The 23943-nt window shown below is 44.7% G+C and overlaps 1 protein-coding gene and 1 pseudogene across 5 annotated transcripts; both read left to right on the top strand.

The window, feature by feature from the left end:
- Positions 1 to 501: 501 nt before the first annotated feature.
- On the top strand, positions 502 to 11336 carry TAFAZZIN (tafazzin, phospholipid-lysophospholipid transacylase). 5 transcript variants are annotated; one of them, XM_069063781.1, is made up of 12 exons: positions 502 to 655; positions 1026 to 1098; positions 1768 to 1923; positions 2396 to 2524; positions 6159 to 6204; positions 6434 to 6519; positions 6930 to 7010; positions 7248 to 7289; positions 7489 to 7551; positions 7769 to 7821; positions 9306 to 9383; positions 9857 to 11336. In XM_069063781.1, the coding sequence occupies exons 3-12, from the start codon at positions 1815 to 1817 to the stop codon at positions 9956 to 9958; spliced, it is 789 nt and encodes a 262-aa protein (XP_068919882.1). In that variant the 5' UTR covers positions 502 to 655; positions 1026 to 1098; positions 1768 to 1814; the 3' UTR covers positions 9959 to 11336. The 5 variants fall into 5 exon arrangements, with proteins under 5 accessions (XP_068919882.1, XP_068919885.1, XP_068919887.1 ...); XM_069063784.1 differs by lacking the exon at positions 6930 to 7010; XM_069063782.1 differs by lacking the exon at positions 1026 to 1098 and having other exon boundaries at positions 507 to 655.
- Positions 11337 to 16969: 5633 nt separating this feature from the next.
- Positions 16970 to 17769, top strand: LOC138142679 (ubiquitin-conjugating enzyme E2 variant 1 pseudogene; annotated as a pseudogene).
- Positions 17770 to 23943: the final 6174 nt, after the last annotated feature.

The following is a 23943-nucleotide window of genomic DNA, read 5'->3' as shown; positions in this document are numbered from 1 at the left end:
TATTTCTTCTAGCAGATGCAGAATAGTCTTGCATTATTTGAACATTCATTCCTTTGTATTTGAGAACAACAAATACATGGTCTGCAGAACTCCAGGACCCTCCCCTTTCCTTCCTCAATGAATTCAGTGTTTAGCTCACAATCTTTCTTTCCTTTCCAGCTCCTGCCCATATTAGGGGACTTCAACATACATATTGATACTCCCTCAAAAACTGCAGTGGCTCTTCGAGAATCAGAGGATACTCTGATCGTCATTCAGTCTTCCCTCAATGCCCCCCCCCCCACGCCTGTCCCCCGTATTCTGTGATTCGGTGTCACTGGCTTTATTGCTGTTCCTTATGAGTGAAAGATCCTGGGCTTTTTCTGTGGCTGCCCTTGCCCCTGCCTGGAATGTTCTTCCTAGGCACAGCTAAAATTACACCTTCTATGGGGCAGGTGCCTGAAAGGCCCAGGACCCGGGCGGCCAAAGCCAGCCAGTTGCCTGTAGAGATAGGCCTCCCTTTACGACACGCATGCGCGGCGGCGGTTAAGCCCGCGCTGCTTTACGGCAGCCAGCCCGAGCGAAAGTGACCAGAGACGCGGGCCGTGTGTCAGCTGCGGCGACGGCCTTTCGGTCAATGCTGCGGAGGTCTGAGCGCCCCGAGCCAGCCGAGACGGTAAGTGGCCTGCGGAAACGGGTCCCCGCCAGCCAGGCGGGCATTCTTTCCCGCTGCCGCCCTCCCCAGCCCCGTTTGTGACGTGACCTTGGGCGTCACTGCCTTGCGTAACAACTGGAGGGGCCTCGGTTTCCCCATCTTGTGCACTGGCCTGAGCCTGGGGAAGTGGCGACGTGCGGGAGAGCCAGCGGAGGGCAGGACCAGAGGCCCACGTTCGAGCCGCGCCTCCCGATTGGTGTGGGGGTTTGGGGATGAGGCGGGAGCGAGCAACGGTCCCGGAAAAAGGGGGAGGCGGGAGCGAGCAACGGTCCCGGAAAAAGGGGGAGCCGGGACCGGACCGACGCTCTCCCCCTTCCGTGCTCCTTGCCAGGGCGGTCGTGAGGTTCGTGGTGAAAATGGCGGAGGAAGCCCTTGCGCCCCAGTAGCCCGTGCCCACTGGCCAGGTAGGGTGCCCATCAGGAGGCCCGGGTGGGGCATCCACGCAGAGACTGAAATGACAAGCTCTGACCTGTAGGCATTTGCCCTCTACTGGGGGGAAGCCAGGTGTGGAGCCAGTCCAGGGAGGGAGAGGAGGAGGGAGGTCAGCCCCGGCCTTTGGGAGATTCAGAAGATGAGGAGACCTGAAAACACCATGTTGGCCTCCAGTGATGGAGGGGAAGTGTTTACCTTAGTTAATTAATTAGCAACTACTTAGCTAAACTCTCTGAAAAGGCCTAACTTGTAGAGAGATACCTTGGCCCAATCACATTCCCTCTCTGCCTTGGGTTAGTTCTCTTAAGGGGAAGAATGCTAGCCTGGAGACCCATCTAAATCCTTCTACTGACAAAAACCCAGATCTGAAGGCAGAGGTAAATAACCATTTCCTACCCACAAGCTACCTATAAACCCATTTCACTAATTATTCTTGCTAACTAGGTGCTAAGGCTTCATTAAAGAAATGTGACTACTGTCAACACTCTAAATTTCAATGCCCTTAGTCAAAGCTGTGGTTGGTTACCTCACATTAGGTAGGCTCTATTCAAGTTAGGGCCCCCCATGGTCATCTGCTGAGTACTTGTCCAAGGCCAAGCTCAAGAATTCCTTTCCCATTCTTCCTTATTCTCTGATGACAGAACCTTGATCAGCCAGCTGAAACCAATTCTACATTGAACATGGGAAGATGCCTCTGAATGTGAAATGGCCTTTCCCCTTGGTGCCTCCTCTGTCTTGGACTTTGGCCAGCAGTGTGGTCATGGGTCTTGTGGGTACCTACAGCTGCTTCTGGACCAGTGAGTGTGCTTGGACCAAGGCCAGGGCCAGGGCCAGAAGGACTTTCCTAAGGGATAGAGTAAGAAAAAGGGATGAACTAAACCTTGGAAGGGGACTCTGTAATTGGCGATCCTTTCTTTATCTGCATCCATGAGCATGGTTGACAATCCATCCTGGATTAGTCCTGGCTTGAGTATGGTTTGCTCTGAGAGCTGATTCTTGAAAGGAGACTAGGGAAAGCAGCAGTATCTTGCCTAGGGGTTTGAGCCAATTAGCTGGGAAGGGAAATCTACTTCCCTAGAGACAATACAATTTCAAGGAGGAACCAGTAGACTGAATGAAGAGAGAAAACATTGGGGGTTGACTCTGTGTGTGTGCACATATATATGTATATATGTATACATGTATGTATATACACATATACATACACACATACATAGAAAGTTAGCAGTAGCTCCAATATGGTACCAGCTTTGTCTTCTCTCCAAATAGAGTACATGAACCAACTTAATGTGCACAACAAGGAGGTGCTGTATGAACTGATCGAGAATCGAGACCCTGGCACACCGCTAATCACTGTCTCCAATCACCAGTCCTGCATGGATGACCCACACCTCTGGGGTACAAATTTTGGAAAGCTTGGGCTCCAGTGGTAGAGGAAGGGGGATGGCTCTCCAGTGCATACAGCCAAGGACACTGGCATTTGGGAGTTAGGCAGGAGCCTTTGAGGGAACAAAAGAGCCTTAGGCCTCACCCCCACCTGTGGCCATCCTAGTTATATGGTCTGCCTTTGGAATGCTTTGTACTGTTCTTCTGTGCATGCTTTTTAATTCTCCTGTACTAGACTCTAAGCTCCCAGAAGGCTTTGCTCTCATCCCACCATAGCTGAGCACAAGGCCTTCCACAGAATAGATGTTTGTTGAATGAAATGAAAGTTGTCCAAAGCGAGGAGGTAGCATGTCTGGTTTTGAAAATCTTGGGGATGGAGAGTGATTGCCCTCTGCCTGGTACTAATGAGTTCTTAGGATGAGTTGCTTCTCCTTTGGTATTTTGGGGTAAGGACAACTTATTCAGGGTAGTTTCTGGGCAGTCCCTAGATTTTGATGGAGGAGACCTGGGTTCTCATCTAAACTTTACCATTGACTTAGAATGTGATTGGACCAGTAGTCCAATCAGGCTTATGGTGCCCTAGCTTCCTCATATGTCACACAGGGATATTGAGGCCTGCCTAGTCTCCCTCCCAGGACTATTAAGATAACAGCCATGAGAGCTCTTGGGCAAGGAAAAGGTCCCATATAAATGAAAGGAATGATTATTCTGTTGGAATACCATCAGTGAATCAGTGTTGGCATCCGTACAGAGTCAGAAATCACCTGGGCATATGACTAGTATGGAAAATGCTTGCTATCTCTTAGGTTAATGCCAGAGCATTCCCAGAAACTTTGTTTATCCAGATTCCCCACTAGAAGACTCAAAGAACCCCAAGGGCTTTCCCATCCCAATTGATGATGGCTCCACAACCTTGCAGGACCCTTCGAGCTTGGTTCTGGATTCATCAGAGAAAGAGGCCATTCAATCTAGTTTCCAGCATTCTCTTGGTTACATTTTGATTCTATGAAAATGAGTCATCTTTGTTTGGTAATACCCTCTATGACCAGAATATTGGATGAACCAGATAGTACTCTGGTCCCTTCCCCAAATTTCTGGCAGGTATTGTGTTATCATTATCATAAAGCTTGTCTCCAGTGCTTTGTCCTTTGTGGGTACCTGATAAATTTTGTTTGAATTGCTTTGGTGACCGTCAGTCGATGAGGCTCTGAGCTGGTTGCTGGACATGAGAAGGTTGTATAGACCTGCCTTCTCTTGGTACCAGGATGCTAACAGGGATAGAGACAGTAGGTGCCATAGTCCTTGAGAAGAAACAGAAAATTAGATGTCACAGAGTTGGAAGGGCCCTCAGGGGCCATCTAGGCCAACTGGCAACTGAACAAGAATTTTCTAAACATGCCCAGGCTAGGCCTCCACTGAGGGGCACTTTGTTCTGCTTGGGGAACAACCACCTGTTATGTACCTGGGGCCTCAGTGGGTCCAGATTTAGATAGCAGTCACCAGTTCTGAGAGGTGCAAGGAACTTCAGAAGCCACCAAGTCTAACCGATATCTTGACTAAGAATGTCTGATGAAATCTCTTATCAAGTGGATATCCAGACTCTCCTTGAAGGCCTCCAGTGAGGAAAAACTCACCTTTTCTTAATCAGTCCATTCCACTGGTGGACAACACTGACAGTTATACCTTACACCAGACCTAACTCCCTACCCTCTCCCCCCCTCCCCCCCACACACACAGTTTGCACTCATTGCTCCTGGTTCTGCTTCCTAGGAGCAAAACACTCAAGTCTAATCCCTTTTCCATAGGGCAGCTTGAAGACAACCATCATATGTCCCCATCTGTCCCCGTCGTCCATCATGCCCCTCCTCCCCCCATCTTTCTTCTTCAGGCTAAACATCCCCAGTGCCTTCAAATAATCCTCATGTGGCATGAGCCCTGGTCGCCCTCCTTAAAATGTGCCTGCCACAGCTGACCACCCAGAACTGAGCACAGACGTCATCTGATCAGGAGATTTCATTGCTTCTCACCCAGATGTTTTCCACCTGGTTTCACCTTTCCACTTTGTGGGTTTCTTTTCATGGGTATTTCATATTGGTATATGAATCCACCCCTCCCTCCCACTTTATCTTATCTAGTTTTGCATAAAACATGATGAGTCACATCCTGCAAAGTCTTAGGCATCTCTCTGAGGTTGAATTTATCCCCTTGTGTTAAGATCTCATTTTGTCTAATACTGTGTCTGAGGTGGAATTTCATTCTTGAATATTGCCTCTGAATTACTAAGCCTTCCCATTGTTATTCTTCCTATATCATACCCCTGTAGTATTCTTTTTTTTTTTTTTAAAACAATCAGGGTTAAGTAACTTGCTCAAGGTTACACGGCCAGTTATTTCTGGGTGTGGTGCTGAGTATCTAAGCCCGGATTTGATCCAGGTCATCCCAACACTGGAGCCGGTGCTCTTACTTGCTGAGCCACCTGGCCGCCCCTACGCAATTGGGGTTAAGTAACTTGCTCAAGGTAACACGGCCAGGTGTTTCTGGGTGGGTGCTAAGTGTCTGAGCCCGGGATTCGATCTCCAGGTCTTCTCAACACTGGAGCCGGTGCTCTTATTCACTGTGCTACCTGGCTGCCCCGACCCCCTGTAGTATTCTGAGAGGATTATATTCTCTGTACTTAGCAGGTATATATGGGAAGTTTTCTTCTGTCCCCATTTTTACTTTGAAGTCATCTCAGCTGTATCTGTAGATCTCCAAGCAAAAATGTATTATAGTGGCCTTCATTACATGCGCATTCTCACTGGGCAAGAGCCTATCATTCGTGCACATTAAGCCCTGGTCCAGAAATTCCAAACTCCTTCAGTGATACCATCTTATCAGCCAGAGAGAGATTGTCATTGAGATGATCAGAGAAGGTAGAACTTTAAGCTCCATGATTGAGTAGGACTTACAACTTTAGGCTCCATGGTTGAGTAGGATTTACATCAGTGTAGGAAGAAAGAATCCTGGGCCGGGATATGGGTGAGCAAAGGCAACAGCAGGAATGGGCCTGGTACGTTTGTAAGGCCAGATTGCTGGAGCTGAGGGTGTCTATAGAGTAGGACTAGGAGATGAAGTTACAAGAGGAGGTGAGAGATTGTGGAGAACCTTAAATATCTGGCTGAGTCCTTTGATGTTTTTCTGGTAGACCATGGGGAGCTATTAAGGGTTTTTGAGCAGTGGAGGCATGTAATCAGAGTCCTGTTTGTGCAAAATAGATTAGAGAGGCAGTAGCTAACACAAGAAGATTGGGAGATTCCTGGACTAGATGGTGTGAGAAGAGAGGACCCTAATTTAAGAGCTGTCCTGGAGGTGTAGAACTTGGAGGTTGGAAATAGAGAGTCAGAAATGACTAGGTAATTTCCAGGTTGGGCGATAGGGAGAACGAAATGGAAAGGTTAGGAGAAAATAAAGCAGTTGTGGAAGGAAGATGAGTTGGCTTTTGAATATGGCAAGTTGCCCAGTATAGCTTTGAGCTGGTGAGTGTTAGAAGGCTAGGGCTGCTGAGAGAACTTGGTGGGCCCTCAGGGATATTAAACACGGGCACAGTGGTGGGGGTGAAGGAGGCCTGAGTGCCTTCCCCAGCTAGCTAACTTCTGTCTTCCCCCAGGGATTCTGAAACTCCGACACATCTGGAACCTGAGGCTGATGAGGTGGTAAGTAGAAGGAATGGGCCCCTAAACTGGGGACAGCCCTTAGTTCCCATCTCCCATCCCAGGCAGATTTTGAAGGTATCTGTTTTTCTTAAGGGTGTAGCAGATGGAGGTATGACCTCTCCCCCAGAATTTCCCTGCTACCAGCAGCATTATGGGAGTTGAGAGGTGTGGGGAGGTAGTTAGAGTCTTCAGGCTTGTGCAGAAAGCATCATCCACCTTCTCCCTACAGGACCCCAGCAGCTGCAGATATCTGTTTCACCAAGGAGCTGCATTCTCATTTCTTCAGCTTGGGAAAGTGTGTCCCTGTGTGCCGAGGTGAGCCCCCACCCTGCAGCCTGGGAGCCACCTTGACACCCTTCACCCCCACCCCTCAAACTAACAGGCCAATGTTCCCTCAAGGGGAAGAGTATAGCCTAATCCTAGGGTACATTATAGAGAAGATGCTGCTGTAACTGGGGCCACTTTCTCTGAGCTTCCCCTTGGGTTAAAGGAGAAGAAAGAGGTGTTGGTCAGTACTCACATCCTACCTTGCTCCCCAAACAAGCCCCCAACCCTAAGCAGAGAGTAGACACTCACTAAGAGAAGTCCCACCTCTTCCAGAATGTGTGTTGCCAAGAGCAAAGCTGGGCCAGTCTCTTCTCCCTGTGACATCCCTTCTCCTTCCCTTACCCCAACTATAACTTGATGGTAAGGGGCTGGGGACAGGGATGGCTTTTCTCTGCTAGGGGATGGCGTCTACCAGAAAGGGATGGACTTTATCCTGGAGAAACTCAACAATGGGGACTGGGTCCACATCTTCCCTGAAGGTTGGTGAGGGTGGGGGGAGGGGAGGTGGGAAAGGAAGCTAATAATGGGTATGGAGCAGCCAGCAGGAGGAGGGGTTGGCAGGGTCAATTCCCCTTGGGGTAGGGGAAAAGAACTGAAGTCCCTATCCTGTCCTATCCCACCCCACTCCTCTCCCCCTAAATGCCTCTGGCAGGCCTCATTGGGCCTCATATGAGGGGAGGCCTCCTTGAGCTACTCACCTCCTTCTCTCTCTTCAGGAAAAGTGAACATGAGCCAGGAATTTCTTCGTTTTAAGTGGGGTGAGTTTTGGGGTGACCCAGACTGCTAGGGTCAGGGGAGCAAACCTCAGCCATTTCAACTAGCCCCACATTTCTCCCTTCTAACTTCCCCAGACCTTTCTAGTTCAGTGGGCATTAGGAATGGCTCAGAGGTTGGCTCCTTCTGTTGGGTTTTTTGGGGTATGGCCTATATTCTACCCACTCCATTCTTTCCTGGCAGGAATAGGCCGCCTGATCGCTGAGTGCCACCTCAACCCCATCATCCTTCCACTTTGGCACATTGGTGAGCTTTCTGGGAAGGGAGCCTGGTGGTAAGCATCCTGGTATAGTGATATTCAGAAGGTAGTGGGAGACAGGGAGAATAGGGCTCTCCCTTGGTATCTTGGGGTCAAAGAACTGGGAGGGAATGGGGGTGGAGTTGGAGGTGTCTAGAATCCCTCCCTTCCCTCCTCTTTGACCATTTGCCTTATTTTCCATTGGCCTCCACACTTGTTGTGTAGGAATGAGTGACGTGCTTCCCAACACTCCACCCTATTTCCCCAGATTTGGACAGGTGAGTGGGAGCCAGCCAATCTCTGGTTCTCTTTCTCCCCCTGCCTCCCCCAGGCTTGGCCACCACAGGGCAATTCTATTCCTGACTTCTTTGTGTGGAGGGAAAGGGGACAGGAAGGTGTCTTGGGAAGCCCCTTATGTGGCTGTTTTCTGCTCTGTCAAATGAGGTTAGACTCGATTTCTTATGAAAATGATTCTTCCATCCCTATCCTCACTTTGGTCTGGACCTTTAGGGAATTCTTGGTGTGGAAACTCCCTCCACCAATCCAGCAACTTCTTTGTAACTTAAAGTGTTGAAGGCACTGAGGTGAGGTAACTTGTCCAGGGTTACACACCTACTGTGTTGCTGAGCTTTTCCTTATTCTAAGGCTGCTCTGCCCACCAAGCTGCTATTCTAATGGTGTTTTAAAAGGTGGTCTTCTATGTAGAGATCCTCTGAAGGCAGAGAACTGGGATGGGAACGTTGGTGTCTGAATGGAGTTATTTTCAGTGTAGGGGGAGCAAAACAGGGTTCTTAACCTATTTTACATAATGGACTCTTGGCCAACTAGGGTGCACCACAGTGCTCAGCATTTCGGGCTTGGAGTCAGGAAGACTTGAGTTCAAATCCAGCCTGAAATGCTGACTAGCTGTGTGACCCTGGGCAAGCCACTTCACTGCTGTCTGCCTCAGTTTCCTCATATGTAAAATGGAGATGATAATAGCACCTACCTTCTGGTGTCACGAGGGTTAAATGAGATAAAAATTATAAAGTGCCTAGCACATAGTAGGCACAATATGAATGTTAGCTTTTTATTGTCATTAAGCCTGACTCATAGTAGGCACTATAGAAATGTTAGCTATTAGTATAATTATTATTATTATTATTATCTAGTGGAGCTTATAGACTCCTCAGAATCTATGGGTTTAAATACACAACGATGCATAAGGTTTCAAAGAAAACCCAAGGTTAGTGAAAAGGAAGGTGTCATTTTTTCCCACCCAAGTTCATGGAACCTCTGAGATCTCTCTGGTGGAGCCCAGGCTGTCCTATCCAGTGCTCTCTTCCCAACACCATGCTGCGTCTCCAGGCAGAGTTTTAGCACTAGGAACATGACATTGGCTCCAGTATGAGTGACTTTGGATGTCTATACCAAAGGATTTCCTAGCAGTGACAGTGTTAGGGTAGACAGGCTCTTAAGGCTAATATTGGGACACTGGTGGTTGGGAGAGGTGGGCCCTTAGGCCTAGTCTAACCCCCTCATTTTACAGATGAATAAACTGAGGCCCAGTTTGGGGAAGGGGACCTGCCCAACGTCACACACAGTGGCAAAACCAGAACTAGAACCCAAACCCAGATCTCCTGATTCCTAGGCTCATACTAGCCTTTCCTCAGCCTTAGCTTCTAGGCCTTTGGGTGGGGAGGTGGGTCCCTCTGGGGCAGGATTTGGGTGGTTCTTTGGCTCTGTTGACACCCCTGTGACATCCTCTCCCTCACCCTTCCAGAAAATCACCGTGCTCATTGGAAAGCCATTCAGTGCCCTGCCTGTTCTTGAACATCTCCGAGCTGAGAATAAGTCAGCAGTGAGTTAGCTGGAGAGTGAAGTTGGGTTTGAGAGAGTTGGACATCCTCCAGGGGACCCCTGGGATATTCCTTGAGAAGGACAAGGGTCTGGAGGGAGAGAAGCAAAAAAAATGCTTTTAATCTTGTCTGGGATCCGACTATGAGCTCCAGGGGAGAGGAGGTGGGGCTCTCCTGCCAGTCCAGCTGTCTGGGTCTCCATGCCCCCTTTCCCAGCCATGGTCAAGACATCTAGAGACCCTGACCATCAGCGGAATGGCCCCAGAGCCATGCATACACAGGCATGCTACCCAACCAAATGAGATCATATGTGTGAGAAGCTTTGCATGTTGCCCTGTCCCTTCCCTTCCTCCTACTTTCTGGAAGCTCTTCCTCTTCCTATTCCTCTACTGCCTCCATCTTCCCCCAGAAAATAGCACTAGGTAAGGAAGGGCCCCAGGGCACCTCAGCTCCACATCTCTGTCTCTTCTCTCAGGTGGAGATGCGAAAAGCCCTGACAGACTTTATCCAGGATGAGTTCCAGAGTCTGAAGGCACAGGCCGAATTGCTCCACAACCACTTCCAACTCCTGAGGTAGCCTGGGAGCTCCCTGGCCCTGAGCTGCTTGCTGGGGAGTCTCCTGTCCTGTCAAAAGCTCCCCCACCCCATGCCATTCTGCCAGGATGACCTGCTCCTTTCATACTTTGCCAGGAAAGCTCCATGCTCCTGCCTCAAGAGCTGAGAGCGCCCCCTACCTCCCCCAAGTCCCACTCCCCTGGTGGCAGCTCAGGACATTTAGCACCTTGGGTAAAGAGGTGAACTATGTGCATGCGGAACCAGGAATGGGCTGATTCCCTTCCAGACATCAGTGTCACCCTGGCCAGTGTATGGGGGAATGTATGTTGGGAGTGGGAGAGGACAATCAACTAGAAAGTGATGGTAAAGGCTTTGGTTTTATGCTTTTCAGGCCATAGGTTTTACCTTGGATTGTCCTTTTGTAGACTCCCCACTGGGAGTTTCCTCTCTTCTGTTTTTCTAGATAAAGCAGCAGTCCCTCTTAACATGTGCCAAAACTTTTTCTATGGTCTCTGGTGCAAATCAATGAAACAGTGGCCTGGAAGGAGTGGGACAGTTATGAGGCTCATTGTGATGGGGGGGGGGGGGGTTGTGCAGGGAGCAGAGAGTGTCCCAGTCAGGGTTTCCCTGGGCTCAGAAATGTTGTTTTGCTTTTGCTCTATTGGGCAACATTTAGCTGCCCATGGGGATGCATTATAGTTGCCTCCCTATTCCCTTGAGAAGCCCACTCAAAGTTCCCGTTTTAACTGGAACATTTGCAGATGCTTATGGGACAGTTACAGCCTAGGAACCTTCTTGGGAATTCCTGTAGCCTGTATGAGATGAGGCTGGGAAAATCGTTAGTTTTCGGCTTTTTATCTGAGAGTGCTGGGATAGGTAGTCAAGAGGTCACAAGACCTAAGACAGACTAAATGTTAGATTTGTGAGGATACTTAATAGTCATAATGATTGTCTCCTGGGATTGTGATCTGGATTGCCCATACAGAAAATCATGGAATAATCTTGAAATAGTAAGGTAAACATTCTCATATATAAGGGAGAGGCAGGCTGGTTCTCCATCCTCCCAGAAAACTTTAACTCTTCCCTCTTTGCCCTCTGACCAAGGCTTGGTTGAGGCAAGGCAAGGTAACGTCAGGGAGATGGTCTCTGGGCCTCAGGCCCTCTGGCTTCTAAGGAGGGCAGAAGCCAGACCTGCATAGAATGGAGGCAGGGAGCAGAATCATGTTCCTTTTCATCCCAAGGGGCTCTTGTCTGATCCAAAGGAGGGAACATTATTCTTCTCCCTGCCCACCACAAGGCTGTGGTGACCTTTCTCTCTCTGAGCTGTCTTCTCTTTTATGCCTGTATGGTTTTTCACCGATTTTTAACAATAAAGTCTGTGTCTGCCATGGTTCCACCTCTCTCTGCCATTCCAGTCTCTTTATGTGTTGGGAGAGACAAGAAGTTTGGGGGCTGTGGGGTGGAGGTGGAGTCGTTTGCAGAGCTTTAAATCATAACCTCAGTGTCAGAGCTGACTGGGCCCTTCAGATCAATGAGTCCCATTCCTTTATTTTATATGGTGGAAAGCTGAGGCCCAGAGAACAGAAGGGAGTTGCTGCCTAAGACCACACCAAGTGTTTTGTAACTAGCAATTTTGTCATTTCCTCCTTTAATTCCACCTTTACCTGCCTCCCGCCCCCCTTTAAAGGGAAGACTAGCTGGGGGTTATGTTCCAGTCCTGGGGAGGAACACAGTTTGGCCCAGGTCAGATCATGGTTGTCAAAGTGTTCATTCAGATAGATCTTACTGGGGATCTTTGGAGACAAGTACTCTGCCTCTCTGGCGATGGGCGGCATACCCCTTTCCTGGGTAACGCATCCTGGGCACACAGGTTCGCTAACCCTACTTACTGCATATGTGGTGCTGCCCACAGGCACAGTTGCAATCAGGTGGCAAAAGGAACTCTTTGGGAGGTAGGAAGAGGGATGGAAGATGGAGACCTGGAAGTCCCGAGCCTGGCTGGGCCAGCTCCCTTGTTCTGATGTTGGACAGAGGTTTGACTTGGCCCAAGCACCCCAGGCAGTGGCAGAGGCAAGATTTAGACCCTGTCCCTGTGGGGCCAGCCTAAACAAGCTAGCCAACATGAAGCAAGGCACTGGGGACATGAGGGCCATTGGCAGGATCAGTGCAGATAAGGTCAGGTTAATTTGAAGAGAATGAGAGTATTAAGTGGGGGATCAGTCCCTGAACTGAACCTTAAACACAGGCATTCTATGGTAGAAATGAGAAAGGAACGTTCTCGTCACATGGGCACAGAGGACATGGCAAAGAACACTGGCAACAAGGGAAAACAGTCGTGTTTTACAAAAATAGGCTGTGTAGCAAAAAAGCAGCATGGTCTGGTAGAGCTGTCCTGGAGCCAGCAAGACCTGGGTTCAAGTTCTGCCTCTGACAACCAGTGGCTCTGTAACCCTGGGCAAGGCATCCGACCCCTGCCCACAGCCAACTCTCTCCAGACTAAGCTGCAGAAAAGGTGCACTTGGCACTTGGCTCTGGTAAATTGATTGATGGAATGAATGCATTGAAGCCATGAAGGAGTTTCTAAGCTATACTTGAGAAAAGAAAAGAATCAAAGCCAAGGAGAGGATGGGTTGGGGGTAATAGTTAACCACAGAGAAAAGCAGAGTTGCTTCATCCTTGTTCTGTTACTGTTTTCTGTTAACCAAAAGAATGGCCTTAGTCCCGGAAATGGCAGCCAGTCAGGTTGACAAGGATTCCTTGGAAAATTTCTAAATACATTCCACCCACTAGCAGGATGGAAACAGCAATTAAACTTTTCAATGCGTGCAACGAAATTTTACTAATCAGTATGTTGAAGCAAAATAAACATCAACCCCTTCTTAGAGGTTCTAGTAAAGCATCTTATACTGATGCCCAAGACAAGGTCCCCTCTCTGTCCAACTGGAGGTCATCTCTGAGTTGGTGGCCCGGCAGATCTCTACCAATCAGCACTGCTCTCTAGCCAACATGGTGATCAACTGGGAATGACTAAGCTATTCTCAGCAATACAAAGATCCATGACAATTCTGAAGGATCTTATGATGAAAAATACTATCCATATCCAGAGAAAGAACTGATGGAATCTTTTTTTCTTTTATTCATTTCAAACAAATACAAAATGAGGAAAGGAAAAAAAAATACCTTTCCATCTACACAGCAGAACATAAGAGAGGATTCAATATCAAACAGATTTCCAATTCAAGAAAACCTACATAATAAGTGCTACATATTGTTTTCAAAGCTACCCAGATTTTCTGTGCTTCCTTCTAGGTTTTCTTTTGTTCTCTACTGTGCACTTTTTACTTTTTTTTCCCCCTCCCTCCTCTCTCCCCCACCCTAAAGAGGGCTACAATTAAATTCGAACACACACACACAACATTGCATATTTGTATTTAGAGGTGGATAGCATCTTCCTCCATAAGTCTAAGTCTTTCCATGATTTTCTAAATCAACTAACTCATCGTTTCTTATATCACAATAGTATTCCATCACAATTCTGTACACACAGCTTGTTCAACCATTCCCCAATTGAAGGGCATCTGTCATTCTAGCCAACCTGTTAGGTGTAAGATAATATCTCAAAGTTGTTTTAATTTGCATTTCTTTAGTCAATAATTTAGAGCATTTTTTCATATAATTTTGCGTTCTTCATGGAAAAACTGACTTCATATCCCTTGACCATTTATCAATTGAGGTATGACTCATATTCTTATAAATTTGACAAATTTCTTCATGTATTTGAGAAATGAGACCTAAATAATACTGAATAATACTGTTTTTCTCTTTTAATTAAATCTATTTTAGCCTTAACTTTGTCTAAGATCATGATTACTACTCCAGCCCTTTATTTTAACTCTGTGTGTATCTCTTATTTTTATTGTATTTCTTGAAAGCAACATATTGCTGAATTCAAATTTTAATCCATTCTGCTAAATATTTCCTGTTTCATGGGCAAATCTTCATTCAAGTTATAATTCACTCAAAGTTATAATTACTTGTGTATTTCCCTCTATCCTATTTTTCCTCATCTTTATCACCCTATTTACCCTATCCCTCCTCCAATTTACTTCTACCTGCTTTGGGGGGGGGGGGAGACCTTAGGTAAAAGAGGCCATTTTTTGCCTCCTTTCTTACCTAGCCGTGTTTACTGAATGGGTGTTGCCTCAGACAAATTGAGACCTGGGAAAGACCTTAGCTTAAAAAGGCCAACTTCCTCCATGCAGCCAGGGCCATCTCTGGGCATCCTGATCTATATCTGTCTACTGGATCCAGATGGCTCCAGTGAGGCTGGTGACTTTGCACAGCCCTCCCTCACTTAAATTCAGTTCTCCTGCAAGTCATGACATCACCTTCCTGATGTGGTGGTCCTCTTTGAGAATGAAGGACAAACAATAACAATAACTTCTACTGCTACCTTGCCCTCCTATTCCTTAATCTATCCACCCCTCTAAGAGTCCCTCCCTTATACTCTCCCTTCACCCTCTTCTTTCTAAACTTAGTCATATGTGTGTGTGTGTGTGTGTGTGTGTGTGTTATTTCCTCTTTTTTCTTATTTTTCATTGGGAGGGAGGGGAGCAGAAGGAAGGAGAAATACGAGCAATGCAGAAATGTCTTTAACAAATTTTAACTAATCATTCTGCAGCCTGACTTCCCTGCCTTTCAGGTGGTAGACCAAGGACCTCTTTACCAGAGAGCCTTTTCCTTTTGTTTAGTGAATGATCGCAGCCAAACTGCAGGACCTGGGTCCGGCTCCGAGCCCCAGGGAGCCTCGGGGGCTTTCCGCTTCCTGCTGTTTTCCAGGTCATAGTGGGAAACGCTGCGGCAGCCCCACAGTCACATGGCGCAACAGGAGAGAGGGGCGGCCGCACTGCGGGGCATATGCTGGGGAAGGGGGCGGGGCATATACTGGGGTGTGGGGCGGGTAACTGGGTATGGGGGCAGAGGAAGACGCAGGAGAAGTGCGGGAAGACCTTGGGCTGGAGGGAGGCCAGGGGTAGGGGAGGTGGGCGCTGTTAATCCCTCTTTAACCTATTTCTGATGAAAGTAAGGTTTCCGCACTCCCAGCCCTCCACACCCACTTGCTTCTTCTGTATTACTTCTTCCTTTTATGCCTCATTCGTATGAGATAATTACACTTTTATATCTCTCCCTATAGAGTTTGATTTTTTAGAATCACCCCAGCTTACACAGCTTAGTCCAAGCCTTTCTTTCAAACTACTCAAATAATAATGACAGTTATGAGTATTGCTAACATTTTTGCATAAAAGAAGTAAACAGTTTGACCTTATTGAGTCCCTTATAAGTGGTCTTTAATGTTTACCTCCTATTTCTTCTGGATCTTATATGTCAGATTTTCCATTAAGTTCTGCTCTATTTGTCACAAATACCTGAAAGTCTCTCAATTCATTAAATATCCATTTTTTTGTGCTTTGTTTTTTTTTTTCCATTCAGGATTATAGTTTGCTGGATAAATTACCCTTGGTCATAACCCCAGCTTTTTTGCACTATGAAATATAGTATTCCAAGACCTACATTCTTTCAATGTAGAACTGCTAATTCTTGTGTAATCCTGATTGTAGCTCCACAATATTTAAATTGTTTTTTTTTCCTTTGTTGCTTTCAATATTTTCTCCTTAACCTGGGAGCTTTGAAACGTGGCTATGATATTCCTGTAAGTCTTCCTCTTGGGATTCCTTCCAGGTGATGAACAATGGATTTTTTTTTCCTATTTCAGCTTTACTTTCTTGTACTAGAACTTCAAAACAATTTTCCTTAATAATTTCTTGTAATATTGTATCAAGATTTTTTTTTTTGATCACTACTTTCAGGTAGCCCAACTAATCTTATATTGTTTCTCCTTGATCAGTTGTTCTGATAAAATATTTCACATTCTCTTCTATTTTTCATTCTTTTGTTTTTGTTTTATTTCTTGGTGTCTTATAATATCATTAGCTTCCCCTTGCCCAATCCTAGTTTTCAAGGAATTATGTTATTCCCTAAGTTTTTTATTCTCTTTCTCCAGTTGGTTGACTTTCTTTTCATAATTTTCTTGATTTTCTTGAATTTCTGTTCTTTTTCCCCCCTATTTTTCCTCCATCTCTCTTGATTTTTTTTTCTTTTTGGAGGGGGGAATGCAGGGCACTTGGGGTTAAGTGACTTGCCTAAGGTCACACGGCTAGTGGGTGTTAAGTGTCTGAGACTGGATTTGAACTCAGGTCCTCCTGACTCCAGGGTCAGTGCTCTATTCACTGTGTCACCTAGCCACCCCCTCTCTTGATTGATTTTCAAAGGGACTCTGCTCTTCTTCAAATGCCCATAGGCAGTGGGTTCCCCACCCTTCTACTGCATTCACCAGGTGTATCCTTGCTTTTTCTCTCCCATAGCCACAGCCTAGGACAGTCAGGTCAGCACAGCTGTGCTTGGTTGTCCCTCCACAGTGGAAGGTTCCTCAATCTTCTCCTCCTCAGCCATGGGATCCCAGCATGTCCCTGAGGTGACAGTTCCTGTGGCTGAGGTTGCCTCCTTGATCCAGCTGCTCTCTGGTCTTCTTGTTTGGTGATTCTGAAGAGTTGACCTAGAGGTGTTTGCATTTCACTGGGCTCAATCTCCTCCTCTGGAGGTTGTCTTCCCTGGTATCTTTTCAGGTTGTCTTAGGGAGACGATTGCTTTACCCCAACTTTTGTTTATTTCTGCAGTTCTACAATTACTTTGAGGCAATGTTCCATCCTTTTTTGTGGAGGAAATTTGGAGAGCCCAAAGTCTTCCGTCCTACTCCACCATCTTCCCCACTGATGGAATATGAATGCAGATCAAAGTATACTTTTCTTCACTTTATTTTTCTCATGGTTTGGGGTGGGTTTTTTTGTCTGTGTTTTATTCCACAGCATGACTAATATGGAAATGTTTTACACCATTGCACATGTATAACCTGTACCAAATTGCTTACCATTTCAGGGAGGAGGAAGAAAGGGAAAGAAGGATAGAATTTGGAACTCAAAATTTTTAAAAAGAATGTTAAGGGGAAGGGAAGAGGGAGGGGCGGACAGAGAAGAAAGGGCAGACTCCAAGTGGCAGCAACACAAGATGGCGGCGACCACGGGCTCAGGAGTGAAAGTCCCTCAAAATTTCCGACTGTTGGAAGAACTTGAAGAAGGCCAGAAAGGAGTAGGAGATGGGACAGTTAGCTGGGGTCTTGAAGATGATACAGATATGACACTTACAAGATGGACAGGAATGATTATTGGGCCTCCAAGAACATTTTATGAAAACCAAATATACAGCCTTAAAATAGAGTGTGGACCTAAATATCCAGAAGCTCCCCCCATTTGTAAAATTTGTAACAAAAATTAATATGAATGGAGTAAATAGTTCTAATGGAGTGGTGGACCCAAGAGTCATATCCGTGCTAGCAAAATGGCAAAATTCATATAGCATCAAAGTGATTCTGCAAGAGCTTCGACATCTATTTATGTCTAAAGAAAATATGAAGCTTCCTCAGCCTCCTGAAGGACAATGTTACAGCAATTAATCAAAAAAAAAATCTTCCCCCTTTATTCAGTTTTAAGCTGTCTTCATTTTCCACAGTAGTAAATTTTCTAGATGCATCTTGTAGACCTCGAAGTACTGGAAAGGATGTTCCTATTCAAAGGCAATTTGTCTTAAGATACTGTAAATGATACTAATTTTTTCATTTGAAATATAAGTTGTGCTATAACAAATAATCTTGTCATATGTAACCACTGTCCACTTAGCTGAACTTCTGGTATCAAGAAAGTCTATTTAAATTTATTACTGTCATAACCAGTGTGGCACATCTAACTCAACTGTGAAAAAAATATATCACACAATCACCTTGCTGCTTATATGGCCAAGGATTCCACCACCCTACCCCTTTGCAATAGCATTCCAGCACTGAGCCATTTATTAAAGTAGATACAAAGGTTTTAACTTCCAGTATGACACAGGAAGCTTAATGGACTACTATTGAGGGTGTGTGCTAACCTGTCACCCCTCCCTTTGTGCTGACTCTAATAAAGGCTGACAATGCTGGTGTCTTTATTTTTATTATTAAATTCTTTCCATTTTAAATGGTGCCCCAGCAAGCCATTTTACTTCCCCACAACCTTTGGCCAATGCATAGATTGTATCCCTCTCCCACCCACTCATCCACCCTCTCTTACATGGGCCTTTGGTGAGGGATTCAGGGTTCTTTCAGTGTCTTTTCTTTCCCCACCTTCATCATGGGGTACTGCTCTTCCCTCCTTCCTAAAATCAGTCTCCCCATTTCAGTGATACTTCCTTGCTTCTGGCCAGTAGCCAACCCAGGTAGGGTTGGAAGAAATCCCTGACTCCCTTTACTTCTCATTTTTGGAACTACATTTAATCATCACCAGCCTGGGAAATGAATATCTAAACTGTTTGCAAACCTGGATCACCCCCTCCACCAGCCCTGCCATGCGAGGGTGCTGGCAGCAGGCAGTGTTTTTAGCTCAGCTTTTGATACAGTGAGAAGAACAGTAATTTCCCAGGATTGCTCAGATCTGCCAATTTAGCAAAGGTTTTAGTAGTTAAAAGGAAGGGCTGCCTGAAGATTCCCTAAGCACACACTCCAGTTGAAAACATTGGACTTATCCATGAAAATAGGAGAAATGTGATTTGACAAGCATTGCACTCACTTGGTTGCTCGTTGCCATAGCTTTAATAACAGCTTTGGAATTCAATGGCGGGAACAAAACCTTCAATTTGAATTTGATACAGATTTAGGTTTTAGCACTTCCCCCTTTCAAGCTCTTCAACAAAGATCGAAAGGGGAAAAACCTGGGTGCATTGCAGATCCCAGAATTTGGCTGGCAGAACTCCCTGGCAAATCACTGCCTTTTCTGATTCACTGTCTTGGACCACTAGCTGCTGCAATGTGGATACAAACTTAAATAAAATCAATTTATTGTGTCCTGAGGGGTTTTTTTTTAATTCAGTATTTGTGTAAATCCACATTTTAAAGCAGCAGCTGTCAAGTCAGAGAAAAGAATTGTTTCCATTAAAACTTTTGGGGAAAATATTCGTTGTAAGGATTTCCTATCCTCTGTAATTAAAGTTTAACATAACAGTATTCCATAAGCAGCCTTTTTATTGTCAGACCATTGCCTGGTTTTAATACAATAAAGTGTGCGTTAATATTAAAAGAAAAAAAAAGAATGTTAAGGGGCAGCTAGGTGGCACAGTGAATAGAACACAGTCCCTGGAGTCAGGAGGACCTGAGTTCAAATCTGGCCTCAGATACTTGACACACTTACTAGCTGTGTGACCTTGGGCAAGTCACTTAACCCTAATTACCTTGCCAAAAAAAATGTTTAAAACTTTTTTTACACATAATTGGGAAAAATAAAATATTATTCAAGAAATAAGATTAAAAAAAGACTACAGTAGACATAAACAACAGAATGGTAATCAAACAGACACAGCTCTTGCTTATATGCCTGTGGAAAGTAAGATGAAGGGGCACCAGGTTCAGTAAGACTTCAGAAAAGTCTTAATGCTACCCAGGTATTCACCTAGAAATACAAGAGCCCTTATTGCTGAAATAGAAAGTTTCCGCAGACATAAGAGAAAAGACAGATAATGTGGAACCACAAAACACTGCCCTGTTTCTAGTTTTCTTGATTTAGAGTACCAAATCTCTGGCCTGCAACTAGATCTGATCTTCCTTGTTTCTAGAAGCTCCTGAATTGGTGAAATTGTGTTTTATGCACACTTCTGGGAAGTTCTGGAGGCTGCCGTTCTGAGAGTCTGAGCAGTAGTAGTCCCACCAGAGTCTCCAGAAATGGATAGCACTACATGAAGAAACCATCATGGGATGCAAACAGACACAGGCAGGTTATTTACCAAGAGTGAGATGCATCCCACCAGTAGGTATCAGAGATGTGTGTCTCACAATTTCCCCAATTGAGAGTGAGAGCACACACACACACACACATACACACACACACACACACACATACACTCCTCTTAAGTTATATGATGCAAAGGATCTGGGTAAAATCAGGACATTCACAAAGCAGTTTGGGAGTAAGATCAGGGAAAGTATGGGAAAGGTACGTCTTTAAAAAAAAAAGGGAGGATGCTTCAATTTCTTCAAAGGAAGGAACATATATCCTTCACCACAACTATTTACCAGAAAACTATCTTCTTTCTCAGTCAGTCTGTTAATTAGCTCCTTCTACCTGCCTTATTAGATAAGATAAAGAGAAGAGGGTGAGTTTCTGGAACTATTCAAAGTCCTATGAGTTTTTCCTTGCATACCCTTTGACCCAGCAATATCACTACTAGGTCTGTATCCCAAAGAGATTAAATCTAAAAAATAAAAAGGAAAAGGACCTATGTGTGCAAAAAATATTTCTAGTAGCTCTTTTTGTGGTGGCAAAGAATTGGAATTTGAAGAGATGTTCCTCAATTGGGGATTGACTGAACAAGTTGTGGTATATGGTTGTGCTGGAATACTATTATGTCATAAGAAATGAGGAGCAGGATGCTCTCAGAAAAAACCTGATGCAAAATGCAGGGAGCAGAACCAGGAGAACATTGTACCCAGTAACAGCAATATTGTATGATGATCAACTGTGAAGGACTTAGTTATCCTCAGCAATACAATGATTCAAGACAATTCCAAAGGACTTATGATAAAAAAGACTATCCATTCCCAGAAAAAGAACTGATGAAATCTGAATGCAGATCAAAGAATACCTTTTTTACTTTATTTTTCTTGGGATTTTTTTTGTGTTTTCATTCATATAACTAATATGGAAATATGTTTTGCAAGACTGCACATGTATAACCTATATCAAAATAGTCACCTTCCCAAGGAGGGGGGAGGGAAGGGGGGTAGGGAGACAGGAGTTGGAACTGAAATGCTTTTTTTAAAATGATTTTTTAAATTGTTTTTACATGTAATTGGGAAAAATAAAATATTAAGTTAAAAAAAAGAAGGGCTTGGGGTTAAAAAAAAGTCCTATGAACTATCATGATTGTAAAGTGATTGGGAGAAAGGGTCTACTGAAGGACATATTCTCCCCAAATTCACTTTGGACACAAAATACGGTCTCTTTGCTCTGAAGCACATTTTTCTCTGGAGGAATAATTACTAGCATAGGTCACCCTGTCCTTGAAAGAACAGTTCCATCAAAGCAAAAAAAAAATTATGGTGGAATATATGAACTCAGTATTGAATATCCTGGCTTTCAGCTTGCTGTTTTGGTGCTGAGCAGTAAATCTGCTTACCAATATCTTTCGGCACTCTTCCTTGTGACTGCCTTAGCATTGACTCCAGGAGGAGGGTAAACTTCAATTCATCCTACACATATGTATATTAGAAGTAGAACTAACATGTTCATTTAGTCATTTGGCTAGAATCAGTTTGTCTAACAAAAGACCCACCTTGTAGGCTGTTCTCTCTGATTGAATAGAGAGCATTCCTAGAACACTTACAGATGGCAAAACATTTGATTCTTACAAGAACCCTTTAAAGTAAGTGCTGTTATTATCCCTATTTTACAAATGAGAAAAACTAAAGCTGATAGCAGTCAAGTGACTTGACCAAGATCACACAGCTACTAAGTATCTGTGGCAGAATTTGAATTCAAGGCCATCCTGATTCCAAATCCAATGTTCTATCCACTGTGCCATCTAGCTGTCTCCTTGTCTCAGACTTGTTTTAAAATATTATGTTCCTGAGGGGCGGCTAGGTGGCACAGTGAGTAAAGCGCCAGCCCCGGAGTCAGGAGGACCCAAGTGTGGTTCCGGCCTCAGACACTTAACACCCCCCCAACACACACCAAAAAAAAAAAAAAAACCTAGCCATGTAAACTTGGGCAAGTTACTTAACCCCAACTGCCCTCTAAAAAAAAAAAGGCAAAAAAAATTATGTTCCTGCCAGATGAGTCAGGCAAAATAATAGTAATTATAATAGTAACAGTATAATAGTAATAATAACAATGGCATTGTTAGATGTAAAAGACATTTTCAGCCAGTCTTTTTTAAAAGCAAAATTCTGTATCCAGCAATAATGACTAATTAACATCAGCTCCACACTTTGCCCTATTGCAAGTGGATTTTGGGGAGAATGTAAACGAGACTCCATTTTGCCCCACATTTGCTGCTATTACATTTCTTTCCCTTTCTACAGTGAGGCCTCTTTGAGACATCGTCTTGGGGACCTCCCTGCCCTCTATTTGTTTTATAGCTTTAAAATTACCAAAAAACAAACAAAAAAAACCCACTTATGACTTTGAATAGATCCAGGAACTCATATCCTCTTCATCACATTTAATAACGAATGTAGTAGGGGCTTGATAAATGTTGATTAACTAACTCAAGAAGAAGAAACCATTTTATTTGTTACAATGTAAATTGCTCTGCTAAAGAATACCTTATTTCCTTACTGGAACAATGAAATATCCTAATAAGTACCTTTTCCTGCTGCTTTGGGGACTGCTCTGTTACTCTCTCTGGGCCATGTAACTCAGGAGGAGAGAATGTATACACACACATGCATGCACACGTGTGTTGTGTGTGCACACATGTGTACCTGCACACAAGTGTGCATACATGCACGTGCATCTGTGTGCCATGCATACGTGTGCACACATTGTGTGCCTCTCTGTGTTGCACATATATGCACTGCATACACATTTATATGCATGTGTATGCATTGTGTTGTGCAATGTGTGCATGTATGCATATGTGTATATGCACGTGTGTATGTGGACACATATGTATGTGGTGGGCATATTGTGTGATATGCAGAATTGTGACACACATATGTCCATTACCTACTAATGGTGTGTGTCACACTCTGGAATGGATAAATAGCCTGCATTTGACCTGTCTGTATCCTATGCCAACTTATTCATGTAGTGGCTACTAAAGATCCTGAAAATTCTTGCAACTCAAGTACAGAGCACTGGGTCAGGTCAAATTTACATTAGTTGCAAGTGAGCTGTTCAGAAACTGAGAGTTCTGCCAGATGGATGAAAGGGGGTTACAGATCTTGGCCAAGGAGCCTCTTGTACGAATTTTCTTTGGGTCCTGACTAGCCATTGCCAGTAAGCCAGTACAAGAGAGAGACACAGGGAAAACTGCAGTTTATTCAGAGTGCCTGTGTGTATGTTACTATCCCACTAATGATATTTATACCAGTCTATCATTAGCCAACATGTGAGATAAGAGGAGGCTCCAGGCCAAGACTACAGGCTTATTCCAGAGCTTGTTGGTCTGGAAGTTGATGTCCTAGATAAGAAAGATACTTATTACCACAAAAGAGGATGCTTATCACTTGTTTGAAAGAAAGGAATGTGTCCTTGTCAGCATGTCAATTCCCACAAGATCAAAAGGAAAGAATACCTCCTTTATCACAAAATCAGGAGGAGCCAACTTTTCTTGAACTATTGAAGTCCTGGAAGTCCCCTTTTGCAGTCATAAAGCCATTAGAGGAGTTGCAGGTATTGAAGGAGACAGCATGTTTTAAGCTGTTTCCTGTAGTGTGTGCTGAAGCATCACATATTAAAAGCAAAATCCAAAGCAAAACAAAAAAAGAACAAATACTGGACAAAATGGAATTTGTTATGTCAATTCTTAACAGGTCACTCTCAACTCCTTCAACTAGCCAGCCTGGGTCTCTGTTATAACTGCCTGGCAATTTCCAGAACAGTTGTGAATTGTGTATTAAGCAGCCAACAAAACAGGGACAGGGAAGGAAGATTGTGTTATTTTATTTTATTTTCAGTTACAAATTCTTTCCTTCCCTCCTCCCCCTCTTCCACCCATTGAGAAGGTAAGAAAAACAAAACTCATTACAAATATGTAGTCAAGCAAAACAAATTCCTGCATTAGCCATATCGAAGGAAAGGAAGGAAGGAAGGAAGGAAGGAAGGAAGGAGGGAGGGAGGGAGGGAGGGAGGGAGGGAGGGAGGGAGG

This window comes from Petaurus breviceps, unplaced genomic scaffold (assembly GCF_028583685.1).
Source record: "Petaurus breviceps papuanus isolate PSGF00001 unplaced genomic scaffold, PetGlider_PUasm1.0 90601, whole genome shotgun sequence".
Classification (NCBI taxonomy): Eukaryota; Metazoa; Chordata; class Mammalia; order Diprotodontia; family Petauridae; genus Petaurus; species Petaurus breviceps.
This window is presented reverse-complemented; position numbering and strand designations above follow the sequence as displayed.

What these genes read in the sequence shown, in the direction of transcription:
- TAFAZZIN (XM_069063781.1), top strand. Translation starts at nt 1,815, where the DNA reads ATGCCTCTGAATGTGAAATGGCCTTTCCCCTTGGTGCCTCCTCTGTCT. An exon ending in GGATGACCCACACCTCTGGG is followed by an intron (nt 2,525 to 6,158) that starts GTACAAATTTTG and finishes GTCTTCCCCCAG; the next exon opens with GGATTCTGAAACTCCGACAC. An exon ending in GAGCTGAGAATAAGTCAGCA is followed by an intron (nt 9,384 to 9,856) that starts GTGAGTTAGCTG and finishes CTCTTCTCTCAG; the next exon opens with GTGGAGATGCGAAAAGCCCT.